Source organism: Rhipicephalus sanguineus, chromosome 1 (genome assembly GCF_013339695.2).
Source record: "Rhipicephalus sanguineus isolate Rsan-2018 chromosome 1, BIME_Rsan_1.4, whole genome shotgun sequence".
NCBI classification, from domain to species: domain Eukaryota; kingdom Metazoa; phylum Arthropoda; class Arachnida; order Ixodida; family Ixodidae; genus Rhipicephalus; species Rhipicephalus sanguineus.
In genome coordinates this window covers 53408738-53427886 of record NC_051176.1, presented here as the reverse complement: position 1 = coordinate 53427886, position 19149 = coordinate 53408738, and the positions used below count along the sequence as shown (strand labels likewise).

The following is a 19149-nucleotide window of genomic DNA, read 5'->3' as shown; positions in this document are numbered from 1 at the left end:
TTGTTTGTGCTTCTGAAGGCTGGGATTGATGTCGAAAGCTGGTTGCGGCGCTTTACTCGTCGGAGTCGGGAGAATCGGTGAGGCTAAAAGCATTACTGGCTTCTACGATTTCTTCGATGTAGGCGACCGTCGTGCCTTTTGCTCACGTGCTTGTACTCGTTGCTTAAATTCGTGAGCATAACTGTTGCTTTCCCTGCCCGCAGCTCTGCTACTCCTCTTGCGACGCAAATCTTCCGGTTAATCAAGTGGTGCTGGTCGCCTTCAACAACGCCTTCCAGGTCTGCTGATTTCTGAGTGCCGACGGAAATGATGACGCTGGAGCGAGGGGGAATGGTGACCTGGTCTTCCAGCACATTCAAGGCGTGCTTTCTTGGCGGAGTGTGCGGCGGTAGTGCCTTTTCCGTGGACAGTGTTATTGACTTAGACCTCAGGTCGATGATTGCACCATGAAGGCCTAAGAAGTCCATTCCAAGGATGACATCTCTCGAGCAACGCGGCAGGATTACAAAGTTCGCGGGATAAATCCGGTTGTTAATGGTGAGTCTCGCTGTGCAGATTCCCTCCGGCGTTACGAGGTGACCTCCAGCTGTCCGAATTTTGGGACCTTCCCAGGCTGTCCTAACTTTCTTCAGCTTCGTGGCGAACGGTCCACTGATGACAGAATAGTCGGCTCCGGTGTCGACGAGGGCTGTGACGCTGTGGCCGTCGATAAGAACGTCGAGGTCGCTATAGATCGTCGTCTTGCGTTGCAGTTAGGTCGTGGCGTCGGGTCACGGCTACGTTGGTTTGTTCCGCTGCTTCCACGTTGCGTCGTGAGGTCTACTTCGGTCCGCGAGGTTTCGTCGTCAGGGGTTTTCGTCGTGTCCTGAAGCCTTCATCGTGGCGGCGGCGTCGGCGGCGGAGGGTCTTCGGTATTTCGTCGTACAGCAACCGCACCTCCATCGGTTGCTGCCCTTAGTTTTCCGGATGCGGGCTAGGTGACCGGCCCCGGGTTGGGCCAGTGTATGGTCGGCGTTGGGGAGAGGCGTAGCGGCCTGGCGACGGCGATCGGGAAGGTCCTCGGGGGGTCCACTGCGCTCCTGCCAGATAGTCGGCGATGTCACGTGGTCGTTCACCCTGCTGTGGACGCGGCGCGTCGACGGCGAACCCGCGCAGTCCCATCTGTCGATAATGGCAGCGGCGGTAGGCGTGGCCGGCTTCTCCGCAGTGGTAGCAGAGTGGACGATGGTCGGGGGCGCGCCAAACGTCGGTCTTCCTCAGCGTGTATCGCTGACCGGCTGGCGGGCGGTATGACGTCGGTGGTGGCGGCGGTGGTGCCTGGCGGCGGAACTGCTGGTGCGGCGCGGCGTCTTGACGTGGGCGAGGAGGGGGGGCGTTGCTTCGGGCTGCAGCAGTATAGCTCATTGCTTGCAGCTGCGGCGGTGCCGGCTGAGGAACACCCAGTGACTGTTGGATTTCCTCGCGTACAACGTCCGCAATCGACGTCACTTCGGGCTGTGCAAAAGGTGCGAGCTTTCGCAGCTCCTCTCGCACGATGGCTCGGATCGTTTCGCGCAAGTCGTCGGAGCCGAGGGCATGAACTGCTGCGCTGTCTTCGAATGCGCAGGCGATTGTACTGCCGGGTTCGCATTTCCAGCGTCTTCTCGATGGTTGTGGCTTCGGAAACAAATTCCTGGACTGTCTTGGGTGGGTTCCGCATGAGCCCAGCGAAGAGCTCCTGCTTAACTCCTCGCATGAGAAGGCGAACTTTTTTTTCTTCGGGCATGGTAGGGTCTGCGTGACGAAACAGCCTGGTCATCTCTTCCGTGAAGAGCGCCACGTTTTCGTTCGGCATCTGCACGCGGGTCTCGAGCAGAGCCTCAGCCCTCTCTTTGCGGACGACGCTCGTGAATGTGGCGAGAAACCTGGCGCGAAAAATGTCCCACGTTGTCAGGCTTCGCTCTTGGTTCTCGAACCAGGTCCGAGCGGCGTCTTCCAAAGCGAAATATACATGCCGTAGCTTGTCTTCGCTGGTCCAGGCATTGAAAAGGGCGACTCGGTCGTAGGCTTCAAGCCAGCTTTCCGGGTCTTCGAGTGATGATCCGCGCAAGGTTGGCGGCTCCTTCGGCGGCCGGAGAAGGATCGGCGCAGGCTGGACGGGATCGGTCATCGTCGTTGCGGTCGATGTTGGGATCTGGGGCTGCCTGGTTTTTTCGGGAAGGAGCCCGCACTCTGGCTGTAGTCCCTTCTGCCTGCGGCTTGTTCGACGATCCGGGTTTTCTTTGTCGTAGTCCTCATCTCGGCTTGGGCTTGGGTCAGCGCTTCGCGGGGGCGTCCGGATCATGGAAGAAGCAGCACCTCCACCAGATGTCACGTGGCATGACGTCGACGAAGGCAGCAGTCAGGACGTCGAGATGAAACTCTTTATTAGGCCGAACTTGTGGCCGAGAAACTGAAAGCTACAGCAATACACTGATACCGGCGAACAGAGCGTCGACCGTCGATCAACTGACAAGCGGTCAAGCGTGTCGGCTTTTATACAGGCGCTATGGAACTTTCCAGCAATATCGCTGGTGGCGGCGTTATCTCTCGACAAAGCTGGAACATTCGCGTGCGGCGCGCAATCTTAACAAAACGATCTACTAAAATCGTGAAGCTTCTCGAACACTGCTTCGCGGCCAGCGTCGAGAGTTGATAACCGAGCTGGTCAAACTCGAACACATCAAAATAAAAGAAGAAGCGGGCGTGGCAGTATGCTACCCTGAGGAACCCCAATATTCAATAGGCCTAAGGTATGATTTATATTTATTTAGTATTGGTAACCCGCTTTCAAATAAGATTTAATAAGTTGTAGTATTGTCCCACGTAAGCCATAATGTTCTAACTTTTCAAATAAAATTGAGTGGTTTACCCGATTGAAAGCTTTATTAGAGATATACCCAGTGTCATGGCATTATTTTCAAAATTGTATAAAATTTTCTCTTTTGAACTAGAAGTGCTGTCTCAGTGCAACGCCCCTTTCTGAAGCCGAATTGGTGATCTGTTAATAGGTTGTATTTTGTAGTAAATTTCTCAATACGACAGTTTATTACTTTCTCGAGTCCCCTTTGAAAAGATAGGCAAAATTGACACATGACGATAGTTACTTAAGCGATTTTTGTCTCCATTCTTGTAAATTACTGAAACTCTAGCCACTTGCATGCTGTCTGGAAAAAGTCCAGTCGAAAGAGAGACGTTATATATGTGTGTAAGCACAATTAAGTCTATAACGTATTTGATTGCTTTTATTTCTAAATCATCCTCATCGCGGCTACGGCTGTTCCTAAGCTTCTGATAGGAGCATTGTTACTTCAGTGACAGATGTTAGCTGCAAGTACATTGCGTGGTATAGTCTCGGGATACGATTAGTAGCTTCGTGACAGCAGGTACTAAAAAAAACGACGCCCGCACAAGGTGTTCTATTGATTCTGATCAAAGGGGGCACGCATTTCCAACGCGCACATGATTTCGGCAGCTTTTCTTTCTTTTTTTTCTGCAGTCCGAAACGTGTTCGAAAAGGGCGTTGATTCCCAAAAGATGGAATCCAATTTGTTTGAAATAGTCGCACACGGCAGTAAACAGCTTGGCGAGTGGTTGGACTGGTATGACGATAGGCATCAGATGTCACGTCCCGACGCCAGAGACGTCATAGACTAAACAATGATTTTGTAAAACGAGTTTTTAATCGGTTCCCACTTGATTTGTTAGGTGCGAAGTAGTTCATTCCATGTTGTCAGCATGCATACCTGAAAACAAAGAAAAGAAGGGATAAGCACTGCGTAGAGGCTGCACTCACTAACTGGTTAATGGAGCGGTGTTCTTACAAGACCGTCCCGAACAGCCCGAAGTTCCGTCGCTGAAAGTTTCGCATAGGCCTTCTGATGACATGCGAACAGAAAAGTCGTACGGTCAGAGGCAATACATCACAGTTGGCGCCATTAATTTCATTATTTTTATGCAACTTTGTTCACGTGAACGATAGGAACGCAATATACTGTACAAAGTACTCTTGAAAAATTCGCAAGAAACACGTATTCATTGCGTTCATATACTTCGAAAGGAGGCAAGTCCATGAATGAATGTTAAAATTGGGATACTTACCAGCATGTCCCTTTGACTTTTCATAACACAGTCGATGTACTGCGGTGAGAGAAAATTGTCTATTCACTCACATTGCATAGGTGCGAGACACTGCACTGAGTAAAGCATCCGAGAAACTGTGTGCACCTTAACTATAGTGGTCTAGTAGTTCATTGAATCATTTGTCATCATGGGTAACACGTGTATTGTTTACTGTTGCTACCTCTATCGAATTCCTGGCTGTAAGACTTAGAACATTATTGAGTTGGCTGCCTGAGGTTAAAATGTATATGCCACTGACGAATGCACAACACAGTAGCCGCAGCGGAATAAGATGAGCAGGCGTGCCCATGGCTGGAGTGGGAAAATTGCAAGGCGCATGTTGTACCGCAGCATATAATTCTGCTGCTTCGGTCATTGGTCACGTGTGCTAGTTTTTTCCCGCTGTAGCTCTGCTTTCCGCATACGTTGAGAGTACGTCAATAAAATAGTGCGAGCTTCAGACTTAAGAGACCACTTCAGCCTAGGACTTTATAGTATCGGCTTTCCAAAGAAAGGTCGAACAAGTACGAATTACTATAAAGGCGCTAATGCTGCGTTTATGAATGTTTACGTTGGCAAAGTACACAGCCGAACGATGACGTTTCCTTACACTCAGGCACTTCATTCAATTAATGGTAAATTACTGTACAAGACACATTTGTCAGCGATAATTTTGCAATTTTCGCACGTTTTAGCGTACGGACCTCGCTAGAATATTCAAGGCGGCATCGAGGACGTCCCTCTAGCAATATTGTATTTTGACACAAGTAAGGGTGTGACTGTTCAATTTGTGAGTATACGAAGTTTAGCGTGGTTGAAGACAGGCCTACGTTTTTCGACTGACGAAGGCCAGTTTCCGTGCCGAAACTACGGCTTCAGTCTGAGACGTTCACCGTTTTGACCCTGCGGTTAGGAATTGGGCGCGCATGCGCTGTCAGTGCGCCCATATTCTAGTGCAATTAAATACGCACTGGTTGGAAGAGTCCCCTTTGCGCACAGAAGACGTCGCGGGGCTTTTGTTCGTCGGCTTGGGGCCCAGCCACTTGCTTCAGGCATTGGATGTTCCTGTGGTCACTCAGACTGGCCACCTGGTTTGTAGAAAGGGGTGACAACGTGCATATTGTAAACGGGTATACTTTGCTACGACGTTGAAGAGAGCATGTTCCGAGGTTTTCGTAGTTACTGAACAGCAGAAACCAACGTTTAGTTTTCAGCTTCAGAAAATCGCTCGATTCAAATGGAGTTCTTTACTCCAAGATGTTAAAGACGGCGGAAATAGTTTTATTTCCGAGCATCAAAGCGAGATAAAGTTTGAATTTGGGGCGATCGCCGACATTACCATATGCTTGAAACCATGCGCCATGCAGCGGCTACAAGTTAGGCGACGAGCATTTATGTGGGGACGTCGCGGACGCTGCTGGGATATCACGGTGCTGGATGCTGCGTTAGCAACCCACGTAACAGCTTAGTAAGGAGAGACGCTGCGAACTGCCCTCAGAAGTTCGCATGCGTGTGGCTGAGCTCCGCAGGGTCAAGTGTTAAGACGCGCATTTTGTATCGCGGTTTCCTCATATTTCAGCGCATTTACAGTGTTTAATTGTACGTGATGTTTATCTGCTCGTTTTAACTTCAATACAGTAAAACCTCGGTGATACGAATCTCGCGGGGTTACCAAAAATATTCGTATCATCGGAAATTCGTATCACCAGAAAACATGGAAAATTAGTATGCGGCAAAAGGAAGTTGGCATACGTTTTGATTTATTGTTTCTCAGGGCCGCACTGACGCCAATAACAGCTCTAAATAATCGCCCAGTAAAGTTTTTAGACGTCAGCGATCATACTTGTGCTCGTAAATGTGCGGTGCGTGTGCGCGTGTGATTACTGAACCAAATGTGATGTGACCCGTGACCGCTAGTAGCCCCTTCCTGATCTTACTACGCTTTTCTGCATGAGATCAGAGTACCTTAAGAGGCGCTTTGCACGCGATAGATGAAGGCCAGAAATTTTTACACTCGTTGTCCTTTGTTGCTGTTACATTCTTATCGCGGTGGTGCTTTTTGGGAGATTTACGGCCGTGCCCGCACAATCGGGCAGTTGGCTCAAAATTCGGCAGTCTCCCGTGCAAATCGGAGAGTCGGCATGTGTGCGCGTACGTTGCGAGGCCTAGCTCATTCGCCAAGACCGTCCGCTTCGTCTCTTGGGGTGTTCGTCCACTTTTTACGGGACTTCATGATGGATCCGCAGCCTAAGTTTCAGTCTTGTTTCACAGAACGTCTGATTACGATGACATGACTTGCATCGACGTGGCAGGCACGTGTTCACACAGTACAAAGACGATGCTGCTTCGAGCACAGAAGCACGCGTCAACGCGTCGAAAAAAAAAGCGTGACGTCAACGTCATCTGTAACAACGCGAAGGCGCTTAAAGGCCTCCAATATTCGCGCGCACTATCTCGGAGGCAACGACGCACCGTTGATGGCCGCGCAGCGCGCATGCCCACGCCCGCGCGTGACTGCCGCGTCTTCCGCGAGAGCGCGGGCCGCACCTGTTCGTACTAAAGTCCCTGGATATTTTTGGGAAAGTACCGTCCTCCTTTTAACCGAGCCGCCACGCCGAGAACCCTCCTCTCCCGCCTTCCACCTCCCCACTTCACGGGCCGTCGCCTGGGAAACGCGCGCGTTATCTGCGTGACATAGCATTCTTGATAGGAAAGTGGCGCGAGCCGGGTTATAGGGCCGGCGACCGCACGGTGGTCGTTTGGGAGAGGAGATGGATACGGTTTGGACACTTGGGAGAGGAGGGTTGGACACTTGGGAGAGGATATGGAGGAGAGTGTCGCTACTTTCTATATATCAAGGGACTTTAGTTCGTACCTGTGCGCTAGCGTACGTTCGTATCAAACGTCGTGGGGTGAAAATCGGTTCGCAACAACCGTACTCAAATACATTGCAGCATAACTGGCCTTGGCCGGGACCACGGAAAAATTCGTATCACCCCGAAATTCGTAAGAGCCGTGATCGTATCACCGAGGTTTTACTGTAAATTACATTTCGTTTACTGCGTCATCTCTGCCTGCTCGTGAGGGGATGTTCACGGCCCGGTACACGAAACAACTAGCTTCAAGTGATAATAATCAATTATACGCCCTCTTCTTTGGGCTAAAACAAAAGGAAAAGCCTATCTTGCAGTGACGAGATGCTCGATTCGACTGATCCGCAAAATCGAAAGGCTGGCTGAGACGCCGCCTTGGAACTTCTCGCACGAACTCAACGCGACATTTCAGAGTTTCACGGTGTCTCCTTAAAGCCAATTTAGTTTTCATAGGTAAACAAGAACTCCGTTGTATTCTGAAAGAGCAAAAAACACAAGTTCGAGAAAGTTTTAACAGCTTACACTGGACCTTAATGGCCCAAGTGCGACGAAATACTTGAAACCTCTGACGTCACAGCGCAGGGGTTGGGCCGCAAATTTCAATATACGTAACTTTTACATTTACTTTCCTTTTCTTTTCGTAATAAGTAAAGTTTCAAACGAGTACTTTATGAATTCAAAATAATCTACTCGTTCTCTTTAGCGCGCATTTAAGGGATCATGCAGCTCGAGATGTCGTAATGGCAAATACGTGAATGATACGTGATTTATGGGACGTTATAAAAGTTATGAGAAAAAAAAACGTAAGGCGCGGAGACATTCATGTGTTCCGTAAAACCTTTGATTTTGTCAATGTTTGGCATAGTATTTTTAATGAGTCATTTATACAGACAACGTTAAATTTTAATCAAACACAGACGTACGACAGATTTTCCAATAAGTGTGGGGCATATCTTCAAATAAATCCGACTCAAACGAGCGTTGAAAACGTTGGAAGAGCACACGAGGTCCCAATGAGGATGTCGATTTGGGAATATTAATTCAAAATCACGATCGCAAGCCAAAAGAAATCGTAAGAAATAAAATTCCTCAAGCTATCTTAAAATTGTCTCTTATTTCAACACATCGAAATAGCATGCTGTGAAAAAAGCGATGCACGGGCCTAAATGGATTTGTCCAGGTAAGTATACGGCCAGGCATTTTTCACTGACCAATGCTCAATTTGATCAAAAATTTTTGCTTTGACGCTTGAGGACTATGAAATAAATCTTATTTTCGGGAAAGAAAAATTTGCCTTCACGAACAAAATTGATGCGCATGATCATACAGAGGAGCATTTTGCGGATTATGCAAAATCAGCAATTTCGCTAGTTCCAAAAGAAAAGTTATCAAATGCTTTGTTGGGCGCGTTGGTTCATTCTGTAATAAATTGAGCGCAAAGGGACGGGACACAAGAAGACGACTACGCGAGTGCTCGTGTGAATCTAAAAATATTTGGCTGTACGTAGGTAGTCAGCAATTAGAAGTGATTTCAGTTATTTACAGCATGGTATCGCCTCTATAACAAGGACGAAATAAATATGCGAAAACGGAACATTTGAATTCTTTTCGACACATGTAAGCGTCGTTCAATTTTAAGGTAAGTACCTTTATCCTCATCGACCATAAAAATGCCCGATACATGCTGAAGTTGCATACATGCTAGTAAGTAAACGGTATTTAAAAAAATGAAGGCCCTTTCCCACTTTCTGTAAAACTGCCATATTCTGTTTATTGATTTTAACTCACGCGACGAAAACAAAATATTTCACTTTTGTTTTATTTTAAAGTTGCAAATCACGAAATTGTACACTGCCGCTGCGACATGTAAGGTGGCCACGCGTGCGCGTCGCAGCAGTTTCATTTCTGCTAGGGCAAGAAATTGCTCCAGCTTACTTCTGTGAAAGCCTTGACTGACACAATAGAATATCTTGAGATGGCAATTCTTAATGTATTTATTAGCAGTAATCTCAAATTCTTTACGTGGGGTACTGTGAGAAAGGAGAAGTGCGTCTAATCAATTGATATAACAGCTTATCTTGTCAAGTGAGACGAAGTACATGTGGATATAATAAATAATTCCTGGGGTTTTACGTTCCCAAACCACGATATTATTATTAGGCACGCCGTAAGAATTGACACCACATGGGGTTCTTCAACGCGCGCCTAAATCTGAGCACACGAGTGTTCTTTGCATTTCGATTGGGGAGAAATGCAAAGAAAAAAAAAACAAGAAGCTGCATATTAGAAACATATCAGAAACTGAAATCCCCTGGGAATGACAAGGGTGTGTTTGCAAATATTTCGAAGGATGTATTGCAAATATTGCAGTCTCGTACAGACATATACGAGAAGAAAAGAACCGCTTGAAAGTAAAAGCAAAGCATACGGTTTGCGCGAAAAGAGAGTTTTCCGTGAGAAAAAAAAAAAACCGTCTATAGTTTGTTTTTTGTTTGTTTGTTTGTTTGTTTCGAAAGCCTCGCCTTAGGCATAGTACTAACCGGTGTCATGAATACCGATACAAGTTTGCTTCATGCATGAAGTGTACCAGTGAGCAGTGCAACGGTTCGTGAATCCAGCCATCAAGGTCGGGTGGTCGGCCAGGCCTGAGTAATGGATTGAACGTGGCACTATGCACTGTCATTTCGGTTCAGTGGCTCCACTAAATGGGCTAATCGATCAGATTTGCGTGAGATAAGTATTGACGACTAGTGCACATGATCGGGAACAAGGAGTATCAGCAAGTAAGTTGAGCGGAAATCCGCAAGGCGCATTTTCTTTCGGATTTCAGAACTTATTTGCTCATGTTGGATGTAGAGGGAGCACAGAAAGCGCTTACTAAGCCAATCTCTATGACTTATCACATACAGACTGTTTTTCTTGCGTATCTCCAAATAAATAAATAAATAAATAAATAAATAAATAAATAAATAAATAAATAAATAAATAAATAAAGCACGTAAAGAAACTGCACTTTGTCCCATCGCTCACCGATTGCGGAAACATTTCTTCGCACTTTCTTGTGGTGTTCCTCAGTTGGTCATTCACATCTTGGGGGAGATCTGAAAATAGAAACGTCTTTTCTTTACTGGTTATAGCATACATTCTTTCTAGACATATTGCCATCGTAACATATCACAATAGCTTGAAAAGAGTACGTATACAAAAAAAAAACTGTACACAATCCTTTTGCGCACGACTTCGACAAAGGAAAAGAAAGCATCATCGAGAAAAGAAATTATTTTGCACATGCAGTAAGGTTGTTCATAAAAGAAGCACATCGCCTATATCAGGCTGCTTCCTTGCTCCAACGTCAGCAGCGAACATACTCTTCAGGCGTATACCAAACGATTCTGTCGTAAATCTGCTGAATGAAGCATTTACCGGGAAGCATTGACCGTTTTATTAGAATTTACCGGGAATACTTGAAAATAGAGTATGGCATTGTTATATTCGGAGGCGTAATCTCGGTATTCCGGATGGCAGCAGATTTCAAATTGGATCATGGTAGATTCTTACGAGGAAAAAAAATGTATACGGCTCACAAAATTGAGCGGTTTTCTTTATCTTGGTGATTTAAACTATTTACTTAGGAGACATTGCTTGCTTAAAAACAGTCACCCTTGCAATTTCTTTTAATATTGCACGATCGTTAACCCCAGGATATGCTAGCGTTTAATATCGGCAACAAGCAACGAGATCAGCAATAGAACCAGAAGCTTCGCGTCGGTTTCTTGAACACGTGATCGCGTAGGATAACGCTTACAGAATATATATACCTTTAGGTAAACAGTGCCGCAGACGGCGTTCACACATGAGTGTGTTTTGTGCGCTTGTACATCGTATACCAGATGTCGCTACATCTCGCTAATATTAGGCGCTACCGCGCCCTGGCACCGACGCTTGCACGATGTTAGTAAATAACTGCAGGTGTGTACATATGAAATACAAAGGTGGGAAACGCTGCACGGCGGATTGGTCGGTCATCGATCCAACATTACGCTTCAAGACCGCGTTTGATGTATACTAGCCTCCTCTGTTGACTCCGATTAAAAACAGAAGCAGCGGCCTGCAACTTTGAGGTTCGAGACAGTTGGTTAATCGTATGGAAGCGAGGAAAAAACAACGCGAAAGACAGGAACTCGCGAATAGCTCTGTTTCTGTTCGTCTCTCGGGCGGATTTCAAACGGACGGAACGAAACAAAGCTGATAATCGGGACGCTTCCAAACTGACCGCAGATGATATCCAACGCAGTGCGTTTCGGTGCCACACTCGCACCGAGAGCGAGTCTGTTCACCACTGGGTGGTCCAAGAACAAGAGCAGGACGACGAGAGCTAACGCTGCCCCGGACGGCTGCTTCCACCGAGAAGGCGCCATGTGAGCGTTCTCTTCCTTCGTCGCTGATACTCTCTCTATATATATACGCTGTGTACTGAAGCCTTCCCCGCGGCACGCGTCTCACACCACCGCTCGTGCAAAAGTCGTGGGATGAGGAAACACGCCTGCGGTGCGGCGCCCAAACTTATACGAGCGTCTGCAGTCTCAAAAGGAAGGACAAAGATCATTAGCGTTCTGTGTAAACAGCTGCAAGCAAGCGCGCTGGAGGGGGGTTTGGTTGAGCGATCTGTACATGGCACTACGCGAGCGCCGTCCACCATTGCGCCAGGCCATCGCGGCATCGCGCACACATTCACATGCTCGCACGCGGACACGAGAGAAAGTGGGGCAATCCGCGTCCGCAAACACTTCCTTTCTCCCCGGCCCGTTGATCGACTATGGCTGTGTGCAGGACCCGCTGGACAAAGTTCTCGCGCTCTTTTTATAAGGCGGAACAAAGCGAAAAACATACAAGCGTTCCGTCAGAGAGGGCAGTGATCCCGAGAACAAAGTTTCAAGTGGTCCCGGGAAACGGATAACGACGGGTCGACACTGTTTCCTGAAGAATTGAACATGTTCATACAGCGGCGCTGCTTTAGAGGAAGTCCTTTGCGCGAGAAGACGTTTCGTCACCAGTTTTGTGACCTAATAAACACATGTTACAAAAACGCTTTCGGCGGCAGCGCGCTGCTTATGAGCAGCTTCATGCAGCCGTATACGCTTCGCGTATAGCGCTGCCGGCAACACTGCAGGCGTTAACAAAGAAGCATCGCTCGTAGCGTTGTGCTGTTGCTACAATTAGTACAGTTATACGAGCTAGACTCGTATGCCTCTGTAATGACGCGCTCGCATGCTTCGGCGGCTCAAACAGAGCCTATTTAACGCTTTTATTGTTTCCGAGCTAAAACTTAATGTTTGAATGCCAACTATAGTGGAAACGATGTCAGACTTTAGTGAATAGATGCATTCAGACGCTTCTGAAGTATCGCAGAAGATTGCAGAGGGGTGTCTTGAAGGACCAGTTGGTACATGATACTGCGAGGAAACAGCGCGAAAATGGGACTAAGTCGAATGCGCTTGTGTTGTTTGCTCATTCGACTTAGTCTCGTTTTCGCGCTGTTTCGCCGCAGTATTGAAGATTGTTGGGGCAGGGAGGAGACAGGCGCGAGTTTTTGTTAGCTTCCCAGAATCATGCAAGTTCGTACCCCATCATCATCATCTCTAGCCTGTTTCTGTCCACTGACCTGATTGATCACGTGACTCTGATTCATCGTGGAATATCCTTTCCCGAAACTACTTTACTCTCTAGGTTAGTTAGAGTCAATTGTTTCTCTTAGCCTGTTTGTATTTACTTTCCTAAACATTTGGTAAATCATCGAAAGTATAGGCTGATGGTCCCATAATTCTTCAAGTCTTCTATGTACTATTTCATGTCTATTAACATAAGGTTGGAATTTTTCCAACTCACTGGCACTTCTCATGTACTGACGCACTGGAGTGTCGGAAGTTCATTCATCGATGATTGCGACGCTGACATCGTAGCCATTACTGAAACATGGTTATCCGCCAATGTGCCCAATGCTGACCTGCTGTACTGCAATAAAAAATATCAAGTCTATCGCAATGACCGCACTGTTTCTGTTGGTGGTGGTGTGCTACTTGCAATTACTGAAAGCCTTAGCAGTTCTGTAGTTCCCATTACTAGTGATATGGAAGCAGTGTGGTGTTGTCTGACTACGAACTTTAAAAAAATGATTATTGGTGTTTGTTACCGCTCACCGTCAACCAGTGCATCATTCAGTGAAAACCTTCACGACTGTTTAAATCAAATTACTGTACAGCATCCTGGTGCTGAAATAGTTCTTATGGGTGACTTTAACTTTCCCAACATTGTCTGGTCTGCCATGCGCCCATTTTCAAATCCATCATCAACCGAGTCCAACAATTTTATCTCGGTTTGTGCTGATTTCGACTTATCGCAGTTAGTTGTTTCGCCTACTCGTGTCACACAAAATTCATCGTCCCTTTTAGACCTTGTTCTGACGTCAGTTAAAGACGTCGCTTCTTCGATCACCCATTTGCCTGGCCTAAGTGACCATGACATCTTGACTTTCAGCCTAGTTAGAACACATTCAAAAACATGCAAACGGTTCAAAACTATTAAAGATTACGGGAAAGCTAACTACGACGCCATTAATGAAGAACTTACATTATTTCTTGACGTTTTTTTACCTGGTGTATTCCAGCGTTCAGTACAGAGTAATTGGAATATGTTTAAATCTATCGTTTCTAAACTAGTTCAGAAATATGTACCTAGTCGTCGTATATTTGCCAACAGTAAAGCACCCTGGTACAATAGGTACCTCAACCGGCTTGCTAATAAAAAGAAACGTTACTTCCGTAGAGCAAAATTTTCTCGAAAACCGTTTCATTGGTTATCATATAAAACAGCCGCCTCGTCGTACATTTCCGCTTTGAAATGCATAATAATATCTGGGGTTTAACGTCCCAAAACCACGATATGATTATGAGAGACGCCGTAGAGGAGGGCTCCGGAAATTTCGACCACCTGGGGTTCTTTAAAGGGGTCATGAAGCACCCCTTGGGCTGATTGAAAAATCACATCCTGCGGAAAGCTGACACGGCTATGAACTGCTCTGCCAAATATTACAGTCGTGCGCGCCGCGTAATGGCCACAAGCGGAGCGCGAAGTTGCCGTTTCCCCAGGCACCCTATTTTCAAAGAGAGGCCGGTTCTCACTCTCGTCGGTGGGCGGGGCGTCTGTCCGCTGTACGTCGCAAGAGACATAGCATGCTTATTGGCCGATAGCCGACGTAAATCGAGAGCGGCGTTCGGATCAGATGCGCTTCTTGCCGCGGGGTGCCGCCACTTGCCGGCGCCGCACTCCTCAGTACACGGTAGCCGCACTCGCGCAAGCGAATCACAGCGGGAGAGCGATCGCGTTTCATGACGCGCGCTGGCGTAACTTCTTTCTCCCATGCCATCCCTCCCTGTCTAGCTTCCAGTGCGCTCGTCGGCACGAGAAAAGAGAGAAAGCGCTGGGAGCGTGCGCCAAACCCCCGTAACTCCGCTGATTCTTGACGGATTCGAGAAATTTTTGCGGCAATCGATTCGGGAGGCAGTACACTCCGATACTGAGGCCATTAGATCATTAATTGGAAAAGTGGTTCATGACCCCTTTATAAAGTGTCTTTACAACTGCTGTTTTTGAGTCCGATGGCGGGGCAGCTGTCTCCAAAAATCTATTAGGCATGAAAAGCAGAATCTCTGACAATGTGTCAAAACCTGCTGGTTCCTGCGTTTTGAAACCGGCGACTATTCTGGCAAGCTCGTCTATTGTTAGAGGTGGAAGGAAGGTGGAAGCTGGCGTTGCTTTTGCTAATCTGGAGAGGTCTTTCGGTGCCGAGGATAGCACACACGTGCGAAGTGTTGATGCAAAATATCAGCTGTCTAATAATAATAATAATAATAATAATAATAATAGAATTAATAATTTCATTCCTACCTCAATAAATACACCGACAGATGAACCTCAGGAAAATTCATAAACAACTTGACTGATCCGAAGAGATCCCGTTTTGACTCGGCCAGGACTGAAAATGCGATAGCTTCCCCCTTCAACGGCCCTGCAATTCAATTATGTCAAGAAAAAGCAAAAAAAGAAAAGAAGAAAAAAAAATTACGCAGTCGGCAGGATTCGAACCTGCGCGGGAAGATCCCAATGGATTTCAAGTCCATCGCCTTAACCACTCGGCCACGACTGCAAGCACGGCAGCTGTGCAACATTTATTGATCTGTTAGCTGATTATGTCGAAAGACCAATAATAAAAATTTCGGTAGATTTCACGTATCATGGAAATAGATGTTATGCGAGGCATGCGCGGGATGGTGACTGTGGCGTAATTTTTGACATTGAGCGAAACGTTACGGAATGACGCTAGAGGAATGTGGAAGTGGTATACCCACACTCATATGCTGAAGATTCGCATATGTACTATATAACCAGTTGTTTACAGTTGCATAACGATACCAACAGTAACATGGCTGGTACCAACACCAGACGCGGTAAGCTAATATGTAATGCTTATATTCTTCAGTACTGGATAGCGCGAATCCGAACAGGACAAACAAGGAACACAGATGCACAGCACAGGCGTTACTCGCAACTAAGCTTCATTCAGGAAAGTTTCCTTAGGTATATACACAGCCGAGTGGCACGCGCAGGCGCACTGCACGTACGTTACAGTCACAGTTACAGTTGTTATGCTTATACTTTTCCGTTATGACGGAGAACGCATGCACGTTTCACGAACCATGTGTATGTGTAGGAGGGGTTCTTGACAGTTCTTGAACAAGGTCATCATCACCGTGATCAGTGAGCACCAGCAGCTGGACTCGCGCCACGCGACACTCTTTTCCTTTTGCCAAGATGGTCGCAAATTACTTAGTTTTCTTGTGGAGGACCATTTGGGTTGACGTTCCTAATCGGATTCGTTCGTCATCGCGGCTACGAACGGTCTAAGTGTAGTGAAGTGCGAGGTATAGTAGAGCTAGTGGAAACCGCGGATGCCTCTTACGATGAAATGATCTATGCCTCCTGTCCTGGACGTGGCAGCGAGGTTTTTTGATGCCCTGTTCACATTCAAGCCGCCTTTCACGCAGTATAAAGACCAGGCGTTGTTGGGTCTTGAAAAATTAATGTTGAAGTCACCGGTAATGATGAAAGGCCTGGTTCTCTCGGCAGATTTATTGTAGGAAGTATTGACCCCGGTTTTTGCGTAATCAACGTGGTCCACGTTGCGGACCACGTGAACGAGTGCATGGTAGTTGAGCGTCTTCCAGGGGTGTTCTGTCTTCAGCTTCCTCACTTTCCTTGAGTCCGCCGCGGTGGTGTAGCAGTAGCTGTTACGGTGCTCTGCTGCTGACCCGAAGGTCGCGGGTTCGATCCCAGCCGCGGCGGTCGCATTTCGATGGAGGAAAAATGCTAGATGCCCGTGTACTGCGCGATCTCGGTACACGTTAAAAAATACCCGACGGTCAGAATTTCCGGAGCTCTTCGCTACGGCGTCTCTCATAATCATATCGTGGTTTTGGGACATAAAACCACAACAATTATTATTATCACTTTCCTTGCGTGTCAATGTGCGTGTTCGCGGTTACTGGGTTGGTTGACACTCTTTATCACCTGTGGCACATACCCGCATAACATGAACTCTGGTATACGGTTATGTGCCACACGTGACTGAGAGGAAGGGTTTCATGACGTACGCGGCATGTATTTTACGTTATTCATGTCACGACCACTTAATCGTGTTTGTCATACACTGATCCCCTGCTATGCCAATTTTGGTATATTACAACTTATGGAGAGCGCCCAGACGTAGGCGGCTAGATAGATAGATAGATAGATAGATAGATAGATAGATAGATAGATAGATAGATAGATAGATAGATAGATAGATAGATAGATAGATAGATAGATAGATAGATAGATAGAAACGGCAAAAGTGCCTGAGGTGCCCTAAGAAATGCTTCGCATTTAAACCTTAACGGTATGCGCACGACTCGGACCACCCAATGTTAAGGCAATGAATACGTTCGAGTCCACTGCGTTAACCACTCAACCATGACCGCTATTTTTGTTTCTGTGTCTCCTAATTTCAGAAATACTGCAGTGCAGTACAATGGCCAACACAAGTATTTCAAAACGATCAAATCGTCAAACGTTCTAACCTATTCAGATAGATCTAGTGGAGCCCGGTAATGTTCTCGTATATGCATAACACGTTGAAAAATTGACAGTTCCTTTAGGAAACCCTCAGGAGAGCACGGGGGAAATTGTATGCTCTCACGAGAAACTAATCACATCACGTGGACGTTGTCAGTCCATTCTGTTCTTTCCTTCCTACTGACCTCCCCCCGCCTTCCCTGAAGCTATTCGCGTCTCACCTCGTGTTGCACACTGCCCCCGATATTGGCCCACCTTTGACCAAGCGACAATGTCATGTGATGACGTCATCAAATGGCGTGCGACATGTCATCAATCATGACGTCATTGATGGCGCCACAAATTTCCCCAATTCGAGCCGTCATGCTGACGTCACAAGTTGCTGTACTTGCTGCTTTATTTGGGCGAAAGACCGAAGAGGAGCGATGGCGGCTGCTTCGCGCCTAGCCAATTACCAGACCGTTCTGTTCCATCTCCTGCAGCTCGCGCGCCTCGAGGGCCTCGCGCCACGCGACACCCTTTTTCTTTTGCCAAGATGGTCGCAAATTACTTAGTTTTCTTGTGGAGGACCATTTGGGTTGACGTCAACTACGCCGTATTTGTCGACTCATGAGACACATAAGGATTCCGCCTTAATAAATTTTCCCTATAGTGTCCGTGGGCTGAAATCAGCATGTATTACCGGCATTCTAGTTTTCTATGTAATATGAAGTCCGCGCTCCATCATTAAGTCGTTTGCCACGTCGCAGCAATAAATAATTTAATTGTTGGGGTTTAACGTCCCAAAATCAACATATGATTATGAGGGACGCCAAAATTTCCGGAGCCCGGGGCTCCGGAAATATCGACCACCTGGGGTTCTTTAACGTGCACCTAAATCTAAGTACACGGGCCTCAAGCATTTTCGCCTCCACGGAAAATGCGGCCGCCGCAGCCGGGATTCGATCCCGCGACCTTCGGGTCAGCAGTCAAGCACCATAACCAGTAGACCACCGTGGCTTTTTTTTCTTTATTGCCTGTAATCAGCAGTATATGAGAGCATCAACATAAACAACATATGTACACAAATAGATGGAATGCTTATCCATTACAAATAAATAATGAACTGCCACCTGTCAAATCGGAACAGGCGTTGTTTAGAATTCCTTAAGGTTGGCCAGGGGTTCTATTCTGGCAAGCCATGGTGGCGGACACTCTTGTGCAGCCATCACATCAAGAAAACGAGTTATTTGTTCTCGAAAATACACATGGACTGGTCTTCTATCGGGATCACAATAGAAGCCAGCCATGCGTGAGCGCCATATACAGTAGAGGCCAGTTACCATTATCTGATAGAAAGGTGTTCCGTCCTCATCTCCTATCAGCAAATATCTGATGCCGTGGGGGTCAAGTGGAAATTCTTTCTTTACTGTTCGCTGTAAAATGTCCCAAAAATACACTCCCTCCCAGCAGTGTAAGAATACGTGGTCTATTGTCTCAGGTTGTTTGCATATGATACATTCTGATCCCCATGGCATGTAAAAGCCCCTTTCTTCTAAAAAGGTTGCAACTGAAAGTGTACCTGTGTGCAGTTTGAAAAAAAAAAAGCTTTTGATACCTGGCGACATCTGCATTCTTTTTACACGCTTGAGAACATTCTGACCTGGACCTCGACTGTATATCGCCCTGCACAGCGGCGGGGGAAAAAGGCTGTCCAATACATCATTGCGCAGCTTTTTCCTTGTGACCGTAAACAGGTATTCTTTCGAATAATGTACAGCAAGGAGACGAACACTGAATACAATTTCTCGGTAAAAACCGAACACTGCCGCCGTCACACTTTGAGAACATACAATTAATTCTGGCAACAAATGCGCGAGCCTAACTCTACAGACTGTTTGCAGAAATGGGTCCTCGTTGTCGCGGAAGAATAGGAACCGTCCAACTAGTTGCCTCACAAACAGGTGGGCCAGCCCTAACCCTCCATCCT

At 46.9% G+C, this 19149-nt stretch overlaps 1 protein-coding gene and 1 non-coding gene across 2 annotated transcripts; both read right to left on the bottom strand.

The window, feature by feature from the left end:
* Positions 1–3693: 3693 nt before the first annotated feature.
* On the bottom strand, positions 3694–11531 carry LOC119385435 (uncharacterized). The gene is made up of 6 exons (XM_037652872.2): positions 11287–11531; positions 10044–10114; positions 5112–5228; positions 4120–4158; positions 3843–3896; positions 3694–3764 (listed from the first exon to the last, which is right to left on the bottom strand). Exons 1-6 carry the CDS (start codon positions 11429–11431, stop codon positions 3723–3725), a joined length of 468 nt encoding a protein of 155 aa, XP_037508800.1. The 5' UTR covers positions 11432–11531; the 3' UTR covers positions 3694–3722.
* Positions 11532–15134: 3603 nt separating this feature from the next.
* On the bottom strand, positions 15135–15216 carry Trnas-uga (transfer RNA serine (anticodon UGA)). The gene has a single exon. It is a non-coding gene; the product is annotated as a tRNA-Ser (tRNA).
* Positions 15217–19149: the final 3933 nt, after the last annotated feature.

Bases quoted from the DNA above. Each gene is read 5' to 3' on its own strand.
- LOC119385435 (XM_037652872.2), bottom strand. From the start codon at position 11,431: ATGGCGCCTTCTCGGTGGAAGCAGCCGTCCGGGGCAGCGTTAGCTCTC. The intron at 3,897-4,119 runs GTAAGTATCCCA...GCATGTCATCAG, and splicing joins AAAGTCAAAGGGACATGCTG to AAGGCCTATGCGAAACTTTC. The intron at 3,765-3,842 runs GTAAGAACACCG...CTTTGTTTTCAG, and splicing joins GGGCTGTTCGGGACGGTCTT to GTATGCATGCTGACAACATG.